Raw genomic sequence first — 13,919 nt, 5'->3', positions numbered from 1 at the left:
GATGTGTACGATTTGAATACCGATAATTTCAGCAGAACCCCTCTATGCTCGAGCTCATACAACAGTCATCATAGTTGCTGTATATTTGTACATGGATCATTTGGTTGAAATACAAACCACATGTATCTGAATGCTGGGAACTTCTCATTCCCATTTATAAGAAGTTACGGACAGAAGTTTCATCTGATTGAAATGGCAAGCACATCACTGAAGAACACCATAAGCGGAAGATTTGATTTCTGTGAACCTCTCAGTCCCAATTATGAGAGGTCACGATCGGCAGTTTGTGGCCAAATATAGACTTTTGGTATGCTATCCTAGATCTAAGTATACCCAAGCAAAGGTAGAGCACATTGCTTCACTCACATATAGATTACGCCAATACCTATTGATTCTTTTTCTAAGGTGCAAATAACAAAATCAATGTATTATCTCAACTTCTTATAACAATTCAGCATTTTACACCCTTGGGAATAGTAATCATTCTTGTTATGGGTGCCAGCTAGGAATACTCAATGGAATTTATTCAACTTGTGTGTGAGATATAATTTGTTAAAAATATGCATGAATACAAGAACACAATAGTAGTAGTATTTCCTATGTTACCAATTGCATTTTAGCTGTCTTCAAGGTTCCAAGCAAGAGTAGATAATTGAAATGTTGCTGCACAGTTATTAGTTTAGTATTTCCTAGATATTTTACTGAATTGGTTACGGTTCTCTCATTTTTAACGTTTGAAAGAGCTTGTTTGACATCACAAACTCCTTGCTCAAACAATTCCAGTAGAAACACGGCAGATAAATGCTAGTTCAGAAGTCTGTAATTGTGAACTTGGCATACCATACCGTAATCTGATTAAACCCCTTACTGTCCCAGTATGTACCTCGCAGAAGCAAGTTTTTTAAGATATTCTTCAGTAGTTGGCTTGGTATTTCAATCAACGTACAGCAACTTTGGTGATTAGGTGTAAGAGCTCAGGCATGAAGGTTTTGGAAACAAGTAGCTCAAGCATGAAGGTTTTGGAAACAAGTAGGCTACGATATAGAAGACATAGATTATTGCTGTTATTAAGGTTCTCCGTACATAATAAGTAGCTTAGTTAAAACATTGTCGTAATGGAAGGAAAATTGACAAATTAAATAAGAAATTGGAATTGATGGAATCCCGAATTACCAAAAATCTAAAACTGGGATTAAGAGCAATTGTAGGAGACAGTATGAGAGATATTCTGGAAGAGTCAATCAGCGAACCTGACAGAAAAATATCGACCTAAATCAACGAATCCGTCCTGAATAATACGCAACAAATGGCGGAAAAACTAGAAGCTATGTTCCAACAAAATGACGAATTAGTTGAAAGGCTGGAGTGTCTACATATGAAAAATTCAAAGCTTGACACCGATCTCAACGCAGTGAAGGCAAGCCAAAATTTTATTACGCAGAGTTCAAAATTCAAAAGGACTACCTAATGAAGCTTGATCAAATGGTTAAAGATCTATCTGAAAGCAACAAAAGCCTGTTGAGTTTGTGCACTACTCTTCAAAAGCGTTTTGATACTGAGCTGGAAGACCTTGCTCAGTATATACGAAGAGAAAATCTGGAATTTCATGGAATCCCATTCAAGAATGATGAAAATACAGGCAGGATTATAGTGGATCTGGGCAGACGATTAGGCATCACTGTTGAAAGACTTCACTTATCCATATCACATCGAATCCCAAAAAAAGATGGCTCTAACACTGGACCTATAATAGTTCGCTTTACCAACAGAAACATAAGGAATCAGTTCATAGCCAAAAAGTACGACACCACCAAAATTAAAGATTTCGGCATCGCAGGTATGACTTCGCTTTATATTAATGAAAATCTGACAAACTTTCGAAGTAATCTCCTTTATATTGCCAGACTCACCAAAAAATCCAAAATGTTCGAAAGACTCTGGACAACAAATGGCAACATTTATATGAGAAAGACCAAAGATAGTCCAAGAATCCCAATAAAAAAGCTGTCAGATTTAGATAAACTATCGTAATTGCATTTTGTTAAATTCATACCTGGTACAGTAGCTTAGCAAAATGGCTTCACAGCAATTTTGCTCAAATTGCGCCAATACCTTGCTGACTTACAACAATATTTTTTGTACAACTTATTCAAAGTGTTTTTTTTTCATTTAATTATTGTCCAAATAGAATAGACAGAAAACTAGAAACTCTTGACACATCATATTTCAATTATATTAATGTCAAGCCATGTATGTCTCTCGAAACAGTTGATAGCGTTCTGAATAATTTGAAAACTCCTAACTCGTCAAATCACCAATTTAATTTGGCTCATTTTAATATTAGATCATTACAAAAGCATATCGATGAGTTATCTGACATTATAGTTGATTTAGATTCATTCCCTAGTGTAATAGCTATCTCAGAAACCAAACTTAAAAGCGATCCTGTGGTTAATATTAGAATTAGAGGTTACAATTTCTTACATACTCCAACCAAAACTAATGCTGGTGGGGTTGGATTATACTTTAAGTCAAATTTGAATCCGTCGCTGGTTAACAAATATATACGTTATGCATCACCTCTTGTGAAGACCTGTGGGTAGAAATACCCATTAGCTCGGGGAAATTCTCTTCAATCATTGTTGGAGTTGTATATAGACATCCAGGTTCCAATGAATAAGATTTTATGAATGTACTAAGCTTAACTTTGTACAATTTGGCCATAGATAAAAAAAAATTTGTAATACTAGGGGACTTAAACATAAACTTATTTAGCTGTTCAAAATTCACAAAAGATTTTCTTGACATGCTGAGGTCCCATGCCACAATTCCACTGATTACACACCCAACAAGAATTACTAGTTCCAGTTCTACTCTGATAGATCATATATATTCAAATATCAGCAAAAAAAGTGTTTCATCAGTTGTTTGGCAAAATTGTTTGACAGATCACTATCCAATTTTTTGTCAATTTCAGATTTAACATGCCCATAATCAACACAAACTAAAACGTGATATGAGAAATTTTGATTCCGCTAACTTTGCTCAAGAATTGTTTGATTCATATGACCTTTCTAATGTTGATAGTCAAAATTTCAATTTTCACTTTGAAGATTTTGTCTCAAAAGTATTAGGTCTATGCAATAAACATGCGCCAATTCGTAAATTAACTAGAAAAGAACGCCACCTAGAAAGAAAACCCGGGATAACCACTGGCATTTTGCGTTCTACCAAAGTGAAAGATAGATTGCACAAAACCCATTTTATTAATGGTTCTATAGAACAAAAACTTCACTATAAAAAGTATGCTAACAAATTATGCCATCTAAAAAATAAAGCCAGAAATACATTTTTCCAAATGCTCCGAAAAAAATATAAATGACCCTAAAAAGACTTGGAATATAATAAATTCATTGTTAAACTCTAATTCTAGCAGAAATGTACCCCAAAAGATAACCAATCAGCACTCTGGGGAGGTTATTCATGACAGTAGCAAAATTTCTACAACATTTAATAGTTACTTTTCTCAGATAGGGAGAAATCTAGCCGCAGTATTTCAAAGCGTAAGTGATCGCGAACACCTTAAATTTATAAGGGCTCCAATCGTATCATCCATGTTCATGGAAGATGCCTAGTGATGGAAATAAAAAATACGATAAATTCTTTGAAAACAGATAAAGCAGCTGGGTATGATAACATACCGGCATATCTCTTGAAACATCACTGTGGGTCTATTAGTTCTTCACTGTGCAAACTCTTTAATTATTCCATGTCCCTTGGCATGTTTCCAGACCACCTCAAAATAGCTAGGGTTGTTCCTGTGTACAAGGCTGGATAAAAAGATGATGTGTCCAATTACCGTCCCATTTCTATTCTTTCGTGTCTCTCAATTGTTTTTGAAAAACTAATACTTGCTCGGCTAAAAAACTTTTTAGACAAACACTCAATAATAAATTGTGATCAGTTTGGTTTTCGGAACCAGCATTCTACTAAACATGCAGTCTTAGACATTATTAGCAAATATTACGAAATCATTGATAAGGGATTGGTAGGATGTAATGTACTTTTAGATTTGAAGAAAGCATTTGATACAGTCGATCACAAAACACTCATTAGCAAACTCAAACATTATGGAATTCGTGGTAGTGTAAAGAAATTGTTTTCTAGTTACCTGAACAGTCATAGTCAATTTTCCGCTCCTCCCGGCAGTGAATCTGAACATGAATTTGTCTCTGTAGGAGTCTCACAAGGATCTGTGCTCGGTCCAACTTTGTTCTTGATATATATCAATGATGTCGTAAATTCTACCTCAGCATTTGTCAAACTCTTCGCTGACGATACCAGCACAACCTCGATTTCCTCCAATGTTGCCATTTTGTGCACCAAAAGCAAAATTTGAGCAAAATTTAGATAATATTTCTGAATGGATGAAAGCTAACAAATTAACAATTAATCCTTAGAAAACACAAGTTCTATTAATTAATCATCCCTCTAATAAAACGCAGAATTCTTCCTCTAGCCTCCATTTCACTTTGAATGGTGCTAACCTGAAAGTTTGCGACTCTGTGAAATATCTTGGGGTATTTATTGATAACAGACTAAATTGGGACACCCACATTAACCACTTGAAATTGAAATTGTCCAGGGCTGTAGGAATTATAACAAGGTTAAAAAGTTTAATTCCCCAAAAAATCCTTCGAACTGTTTATATTTCCCTCTTTTATGCACACCTACAGTATGGAATTGTGGCTTGGGGCTCAGCTGATAGATATAGACTCCATGTTCTGTCAGTCTTACAAAATAGAGCTATCAGAGTTATGAGCAACACCCCACTGCATCATAGCATGAGTCCTATTTATAGGGAAATGAATCTTTTAAAACTTAATGATGTGTATATTCACGAGGTTGCAAAATTATTGTACCAATTCAGAAATAACATATTACCACAGGCTTTCGAAGCATATTTTACTGACTGTGGAGATGTCCATTCTTATTACACGCGCTCAGCATCTAAAGGAGCTTTTTTTTATTTCCAGGACAAATTTCAAATTTGCTCAAAAATCTATAAAAATTGCGGGTCCCAAAATTTGAAATGATGTACCTGATATTTTTAAAACATATTCATATAGAAAATTCAAATTTGAGTTTATGAAATATATCATTTCTAAATATTAATCCTGATACCAGTGGTATTACCAATTAGACAGATAAGAATTGGAGGTCAAATGTTCATTTCTATCTCGTTTTCTGTCAATTGTATTGTGGGTTTCTTTTCTCTAATGATTATTTACGCAGGCAAATTTATGAACTGACAACCCGTGACACCCACTGTGAAACCTATGCCCTGCCACTGACTTACTAAGCATATCTATATATCTCCAAGTTCCCTGTTCTATAGTTAATCTGTTCTGATCTATACCTATGCAAGCTCAGATTAGTGCATTTTTTTTTTCAGTTCCCAGATCTGAAAATATACAGATCATACATAATAAATGTTGAGTGTAAATAGTTATGAAATTTTTCTATTTTGTGTTATCATAATTCTATAGCCAAAACATGATCTAAAATGCCAGCACTTAAAATTGTATATTTTCTTAGGATATAATGTCTGGTATGCATGGGTGGAGTCCTCATCATTGTGCACAGTGGTGCTACACTGTGAAACTTTATTATAGAATTGAGATGATTGCCCACATAAGGTAACAAAACGATATTAAATTTGAGGTTGAACAATAATTGAAGAATCGTATGCAATTATCCTTGATTGTAATTTATGTAAATTTGTCCAGTGGAAATCCTCTAGACTAGTAATAGTATGTGTGGTTTTATAGTAAATAGTGGTATCTAAAATTGCTCTACTGTCATTTAAAATGAAATCCACTATATCACATTGTATGTATATTATATCATAATTCAATATCTGTTCAGTTCAGCAGATATCTGATTTGCTATTATATGTAACCTGTAATTAGGTTTTCTTTGTTGCATTTTGATGTGACTATGGTAGTTCTTCACATATAAATGTATAGCATATTGAACTTTTATTTGAGTTCACATGTTCATGTCTAGAGTTTACATTATTTTTGTTTATATGGACTATTCCTAGACTCGCTGTTGAAATTTTTCTATTGTTTACAATTTCTCGCAATTCCACTCATTTAACTTACCAAATATTGACTTGAATTGCATTTGTCTCACAAGTAATGTAAATTATTATTCATATATTATTGTTAAAAATTGTTCATGTATTATTGTATATTACTGTTTCTTAAATGAAATGTAGACATTTCTCTGTCACAATAGTTACAGTTACCCTTTATATGTTACTAGTACTTTATGAAAATAGGTACGATATATTGGCTCTTATTCTCCTGAATTTACTTTTATGCTGTAGGTTGAAGGCTTTCATTAACTTATGTTGATATGAATTGCTGAACCCTATTATCTGTGTTAAACCAAACTTGGATTAATATCCCAAATTATCATTATTGTATATGTTGATATGAATTGCTGCATTCTATTTTCTATGTTAAACCAAACTTGCATTTATATTATTTAATCCAATCTAAAGGATTTATATCTCAAATCTTCATTATTGTATATGTTGATATGAATTGCTGCATTCTATTTTTTATGTTAAACCAAACTTGCATTTATATTATTAATCCAATCTAAAGGATTTATATCTCAAATCATTATTATTGTATATACTGATAAAAAATGCTACATTCTCTTTCTACGTTGAGTCCATACCAAACTGGGACATTTGCCCCTATATGTGGGCAATATGGATTATAAAAATTGATGAGGGACAGAACAATAATGAAAAATCTCTCACAACTATTCAGATTCTGAAATATGATATTTTGTATAGTGGAGATCATTTAGACTTTGTATTATTCCAAGTGTATATAATTAGAGATGTTACCTATCATTGTACTTCTGTCATTCAAATTGAAATTCATTATTACAAATTGTATGTCTATTATATCATATTTTCATATCTGATCGAACAGGTTCTAGGTATATTAATATATATATTATGTATAGTATGTTGCAGCTTATACACTTCTTTGAGCATACATGTCTTGAGTACTTCCTGTATATATTATACAACTCTTTCGGGCCTAAAAGGTCTTATAATCCATCATTATAGCAGTGGAGTACTACCAACTCAATAGTACATCCTGTCTCTAGACTTACTAAGACTTGTTAAATCATAGTGTCCATTATAAATCAACTATTTACTCAATCATAAAAAAAAATTATATTTCAATTATTTAACATTGAAATAAATCCTCAAACACAATTGGCAAAGTTAAATGCCAGTTGTGTTTAGGTTGAATTGCTCTACATTCAGGACCATATGACTTAATATACTAATCTAGTACTATTCCCTAGAAATCATTCTCTTCCTATTCATGTACAACTCGCCTATGATGCTTTTTATATTCATATTTTGTTATAATGAAATTACGATACTGCTGTATATTTTGCTGTTACATCAACTCATACTATTATATTTATTTACATATTTATTTATCATTCACTTGTCTTCTTATATATACTACTTTGACTTCCCTCTGCAAGCAAAAAATGTTGATTATTACGCTGAAATAATGCTTGTTGGGTCCTATTAACTATTTTTTCCCCTCCTAACTTGACAAATCAAAGCAGATCATGTTTATTACATCTTCAATGCGTACCTATGCCATGAAATGAAGCATTTCTGCTAATTCATTACATATGGGTATAAATTATTTAAATTCATTCAGTGACCTTTGGAATCTCTTCAGATTTTGAAATCCCGCTCCACATAAATAAATAAAAAGGATTTACTCTAGCATTCCCTTCCCGAAATTTATTCTTCCATTTTGAGAATATAATTTTAAATTCTAGAATGTTCCTCCCCAATATTTTAGTCATCTGAAACTGTGGATCTTAAACATATTAGCTTGAAGGGGGGGAGTTGACTTTGATGACCGTCTGGTCGTATCACTCCCTCCTGTCTATACCAAACTAATTTATTTCTTATTGTTATTTTTATTATTATTACAATGACTGTTATTTTTGGTTGACGAAAAAATAAATCTCTCTCTCTCTCTCTCCAGCTGTAAGTGTTCAAATTGTGAACATCTGAAACAGAAAGTGATATACTTACATTGAACCTCCAGAAGTATATGCACCAAGATGACGCACAACCTGAACATAGTATGTGTACCAGGTTAGGGTTCAGGTAGTGTTATTACTTGCAAACAATAATGAAAAATCATTGAATCTTAACTTATAACTTAAAAAAAGTAAACTCTTCGTGTAGCATACTTTTTATGAGCTATGGGTAACTGTATCAATATTATCCAAGTTGGCATCCCGTTCAGGCATTCACATATGGAAGCCTACAGTAGGCTACATCGTACATGTGCACGTTATTGTTACTAAAATAACATAACGCATCTGAAAACAGTATTTCTATGAATCCAGCAACGAAACACTATTACATTGCGTTTTATTCACAAGATACATTGCAAGTCGGGCCTGAGCGCATTAACGGTCAGAGCAAGAAATTGCAGGCGTCACATCTTTCTGCATAGGCAAATGCAGAAGTAGCAACAGGTCTAAACCTGAGGTTATAAATGTCCCTTATGCGTCACATCACCGAACTAAACTGAAGCTCATCGGCAGACACAATGAGAATTAAATTACTCCATTTACAACTAATTTTTGGAAACACAATTGAAAACTGACAAATAAACATGGAAAACCGTTCAAACTAGGCAATGTTTTCAATCATGCTTTAATATCTGTCTGAGCAGAGACAATGCATAATTTAACAACATGTAACATTTGTGGTCTGAGCGAACCGATCGGCTGCTAAATTAGACATTGTTACGCCATCGGCGACTCTTAGTTGATTGGTCATTGTTACGGAAACAAGAGAGGTATGTTCAAATATGTGGACACATAGGGCAGAACTAAATATTTTGTAATTAATTTCCCGAAAATGATATGCGTTGCCAGTATCTGTAACAGGAGGCGGACAACTCGACCATAACGCATCAGAGACAGCTTCGACTACTCAGGGTACCGGTAATGGTACAGGGACTGTCATAGCTAGACCCTGTGACGACGAGCCATTCTTCGTGATTCAGTTCAACGTGAATTAAAATACCAACTGATCCGAGTCCCTTTGGTATTACAAGATCAGGTACCGCAGTATATACCTCCTAAAAACTTCTCACTGCGGCTAAGCACGAGATCCACCAAAGTTCGCTGATCACGAGATCCGCTGATATACGTTCGCGGAACCGCCAATAGGTGCGCTGATTTTGATGACGTCTTAGCACACAAAATAAGAAATCCCATAGAATTCACTCAAATATTTGAAAAAAAATAAAAAAAAAGAGGCCTTCTAGCAAAAACAAATCTTTAACTACTGAAAATTTAAAATAAAAGCCTGAAAATAATACCTGAATTTTTAAAAAAGATTCTAATATGAACCCTCCTCTTAAAATACGGTCTAGTCCATAGCGTGAATTTTTTTTTAGTCGATAGCAAGCAATCTCTTCTACACGTTTTAAATCTTTTTGTGTTTGATAAATGAAAATAAAAGACATCCCCCCAAAATAAGTCAAATAAAATTGAAATACGACCCTGTCTTATTTTCGAGGAAACGTGGTATCTATAGGTCCACTTCGTGTACAATAGGCATTTGAACTCGGTAATCTTGAAACAAGATAAGAATGTATTTTTAGACATTACACCAGTGTGCACAACGTATCTCATTTTGTAATATAACTTTTTTTTTAAAGTTGAATGCGTTTTTTCTAAGCTTCCTGATTTTGGTGTCTGTACATGTGAATACAAGTTATGTCTAAATATTCAATGCTACATCACGCAGATCATGTTTCTAGGCTCAATTGGTTAACAAATTATTGAAGTAACAGGTAACTAAGATGTATTTCGTCTCTGTGTGCATGCAGAATAAAGAATAAAACAAGTAATTGGACATATGTTGTTTATTTCCCTCATTCTGTCATCACAATTCTAACCCACCCACAAGCAACCATTGTAGGTATGACGACGCGTGGGACGTCACTACAAGTGAAAGGGTACTCCCGGTATGTTTGTCGTTGGGAACTCCTGAAGTATGCGTACCAAAATAGCGGACACCGGAACGTAGTATGTGTACCAGGTTAGGGTTAGGTCATAATTTTATTCCAATTTTCCTTATTTTAGTTCTATTACGAGTTCGGGACTAGCAAAGTGAATCCCGTAGTATTTATACCTAGAATCATGGCCTGACCAGTGAGTACCAGTGAAAGTGCTGGTTTATGGTAGGCATCATTTCGATATTTTCGACTGCAGATATTTTAAAATAAGCAACTGCCAACTCATACACCATAATTAATTAATTCAGATAGCTATGTATAAATACACCAATTCAATAGCAGTTTTGACATTCATTAGGAAATCTAATTCATTCCCAAACAAAAATAGACAGCCTTCAGTTAAAATTTATATAAGTTAACTCTTATTTACATTATATATTGAAACTAACAGAAATACCTGAACAAACTGAACTTTACCATTCTGCCCAAAAGCATTACGCCGTATGGAATAAAAAAAAAAGTACTAATTTATAATCTGGTGATAGCATTCTTCATATTACTGCACCTAATATAAAATATGGGTTGTTTATGACACTGTTATTTTCTTAGTGAAAGTGCACCACGATAGCTAAACGAATCTGGCTTATGCGTGTGAGCATACTCAAATGTCTGCGTCTAAAGATCGGCAACACCTTTGTTCTTCAAGATGTTATTGGGAATTGTCAGTAAATAAGTATCATACCCTGATTTAAAATCTAAATAAACAAATTGAAACTGATTAGCGTTGAGCATGTGAAGACTGATTAGGAACCCGATGCTTCGATTTGAAAAGTAAACTCTGCCTCCTCTCGACCGTCTGTCTATTCAATGAAAATCAAACACGAACGGGTTTTTGCCATTTGCCAATCTACTGATTTGTTTGCCTACGTGGAAATCATATTCAAATAGAAATAGGTACCTATTAATGGATAAGCTGACCATAGAATTCAAATTTTGTTTATTTTAAAAGAATGTTCCTCTATGTGATAAACTGACCTTGGAGTCCATGAATCTGAGCATTAACCTGTTTTGTTTTATTACGTATAGGGCTTGCATAAATTAAAATATAATCTTATTCAATTTTTTATCATAACGTAATATGCTACAAAAGAATTACTCTAAGTTTAAGTTTAATCGCATAAAAACATGATGAATTAAATATATTAGAAATAAGCTCCATTGGCATGAAAAAGTAGAAGGTACTACTTGTAATTCATTCAAAAACTTTTCTAAAATGATTTTTTTCCTTACATTATAGCAAAATAAAAACTGATCCATTTACAATTGATACAAAACAGACAACGGATAAAACAATAATTGATTTATTGCCCATCTAATCCTTGTGGTTCTGGTTTTCTAAAAAAAAATAATAATTATTTAGCATACATGCGCATTTGATATTACAGAAAAGATTCAAAGCAGCTTTTCTTTAATCGTGAAATAGGAAATTGCAACTACTTACAATACTTTGGACTAAGCAGGTAACATTTAACAACAAGATTATATAAATGCGTAGAATGAATATGAACACAAGTAAGTGCTTACTTTTCAACTTCCTTGCAACCTAAATCTTTCTTAGGAATGTAGTTCGATGTCTTTATATCTATGAAAATAAGAACTGGATTTTGTCATTTTAGTTTACATATGAAAGTTAGTGCTAGGCAGAAAATAAGTATACCATATAAACGATGCTAGAAATATTTTTTCATGTGATATTTCATATCATTTTTCCTATTACAAGCCCGATAAAAGCAGCCCATTACAGTCGTATTTGAAAAATTCCTACGCTTGTATATTGGCAGAAAATTTATGGTTACCCGTTACAGAAATTTACCACATTTTGTGTGGGTCGATTTTTTTTCGTTTCATTTCCAAATTTTAAATTTTCTAGACAAATCAAACAAAAAAAAGACCTCTGGGTCATTATTAATTTATTTACCAACATACAAAGCAACAAAAAAAAATAAAAATAAGTGCAAAATTCTATTACCTTTGACAGACTCAACTGTTAGCATCATTCCCAAATCTTCGTGCTTTAATACATGACAATGAAACACTATTGGGCCATCGTACTCATGTACATTGAAACGAACCTATGAAAGAAAAGTTATTCTCCATCAGGATACACCTATACCTAATTGTCGAACCATAGAACTATACAATATAATTACCGTTATGTTGGAATAAGGTGGTACATTGATTACATCTCTCCAATCACCGCTTCTCACGTAGCCCACTGATTTTCCGTTTTCTACTCCTTGTTCTAGCGCCTCCCATCGTTTCTTGTGATCCACGAACTTTTGGTCCGGATGATCAGGCCAAATAAGGTTTGGATCTTATGTTAAGAAAATATGAGATTGTATTTTGGCAGCCTAGAATTTATAACAGGCCAATTTCAAACAACACAGTGTTGTCCAGTTTATCTCGCCTGGAATCTTATAAATGTTCTACTATTGTTTCAGATGTAGAGAGCGTTCCCAAATAGTTTAATGTTCAATAAGTCGTATCCAAACATCATTAAATAACCCAATTCACTTAGTTTAAGCAACCTATCGAGATTGTTGTAATATTTGTCTGTCATTATTCGATCCAACGTATGGACTGTTAGATAAAAAAAAAAGGTAATTTATGGAGCTCACCTTCGTATTGAAGTGAAGGGATACCATACATATCGTTGCAAAGGTCACCATTTTGAGATCGTAGTACGAACGTTGGATCTTCCGCAGAATAATGTTGTGATCTACCGCTCAAAGGACCTATATAATCGTTGTAACTAATAACCTAAAATAAAGTGAAGTTAATGGGCTTCATTTGGTTCATTGGTGAAGTCACATAATTAATATGAATTATATAAAAATCATTGTTATTCAGTGTTTATCAAAGCTCGGGATTTAGCCAAGCTCATTATATTCGCTCCCAGACAACTTATATTTAAAATAAACTATTAAGTTAAAAACATTCGAAATTAAAATTACGTTCTCCTTTTTATCTGCTCAATTTTAAATAGTATATGTCTATTAGTAAGAATTCTTCTGCTGTGAGATTTTTCTTTCAAGAGGAAAACCACTTTCACTTTCCATTTGGTGTACCGCACGTACTTTTTTACTATATATTTAAAGAATAGTAATATGACTCGTTTATTTTCCATTTAATATTGTAGCCTCAATCAAATTTTAAAGTTTCCCATTAAAAATTGATGTTTCATATAGTACCTTACCTGGAAGTGGTTAATATGAATGTGCAATGGGTGTGGCGATTTTTGAACAGAGTTAACAAAAGTCCATTCTTGCACGCTTCCTATCTCCATTCGGTGTCTGGTCAAAATACAAAAAAGACAAATATGCAAAACAAAGATTCTAGATTGTAAAATACATACAAATTGTAGTTTAAATTTGCCATTTTTTAGTCAGCGTGCAGGTTTGTGTAACTTACACATAATCATCTTTTTTGACATATTTTTGACGATTCATGAAAAAGTCGTCTGAGAGTTCAACAGTGAATTTGTTTTCTTCTGGCACGTTATTGATATTGCGTAGGTCTTTGATGAAATCTGGTCTGGTGGGTAAAGAGGTTGGAAAACTGGGAACTGCCAAGTTGCTTTCAGTAACATTGATGGTCAAGAATGTACCATTGTATCTACGAAAAGTTCCAATTGACCATTCACTATCGGGCAACGACATTGAACGGAGCTAAAAGGTTAATAAATGGAAAGGTTGGCTGCAATACGATAGCAATATATATATATACTACAATACTCTGAATATAGAATAT

The 13,919-nt window shown here is 33.4% G+C and overlaps 1 protein-coding gene across 3 annotated transcripts in view; it reads right to left on the bottom strand.

Moving 5' to 3' along the window:
- Positions 1–11,186: 11,186 nt before the first annotated feature.
- LOC120346695 (multicopper oxidase mco-like) overlaps positions 11,187–13,919 on the bottom strand; it is a 38,705-nt gene continuing 35,972 nt past the window's right edge. For 2 of the 3 annotated variants that reach the window (XM_039416501.2, XM_039416500.2), the window contains exons 8-14: positions 13,581–13,837; positions 13,366–13,462; positions 12,788–12,929; positions 12,320–12,483; positions 12,139–12,241; positions 11,694–11,751; positions 11,187–11,504 (exon numbers count right to left, since the gene is read on the bottom strand). In XM_039416501.2, the coding sequence (XP_039272435.2) occupies positions 11,471–11,504; positions 11,694–11,751; positions 12,139–12,241; positions 12,320–12,483; positions 12,788–12,929; positions 13,366–13,462; positions 13,581–13,837 (855 nt within the window). In that variant the 3' untranslated portion in view covers positions 11,187–11,470. The remainder of the gene's footprint in view (positions 11,505–11,693; positions 11,752–12,138; positions 12,242–12,319; positions 12,484–12,787; positions 12,930–13,365; positions 13,463–13,580; positions 13,838–13,919) is intronic. The other variant, XM_078115696.1, reaches the window with a different exon arrangement.

This window comes from Styela clava, chromosome 8, assembly GCF_964204865.1.
Source record: "Styela clava chromosome 8, kaStyClav1.hap1.2, whole genome shotgun sequence".
NCBI classification, from domain to species: domain Eukaryota; kingdom Metazoa; phylum Chordata; class Ascidiacea; order Stolidobranchia; family Styelidae; genus Styela; species Styela clava.
The sequence above is the reverse complement of the archived record's forward strand: the minus strand, read 5'-3'. Positions and strand labels throughout refer to the sequence as shown.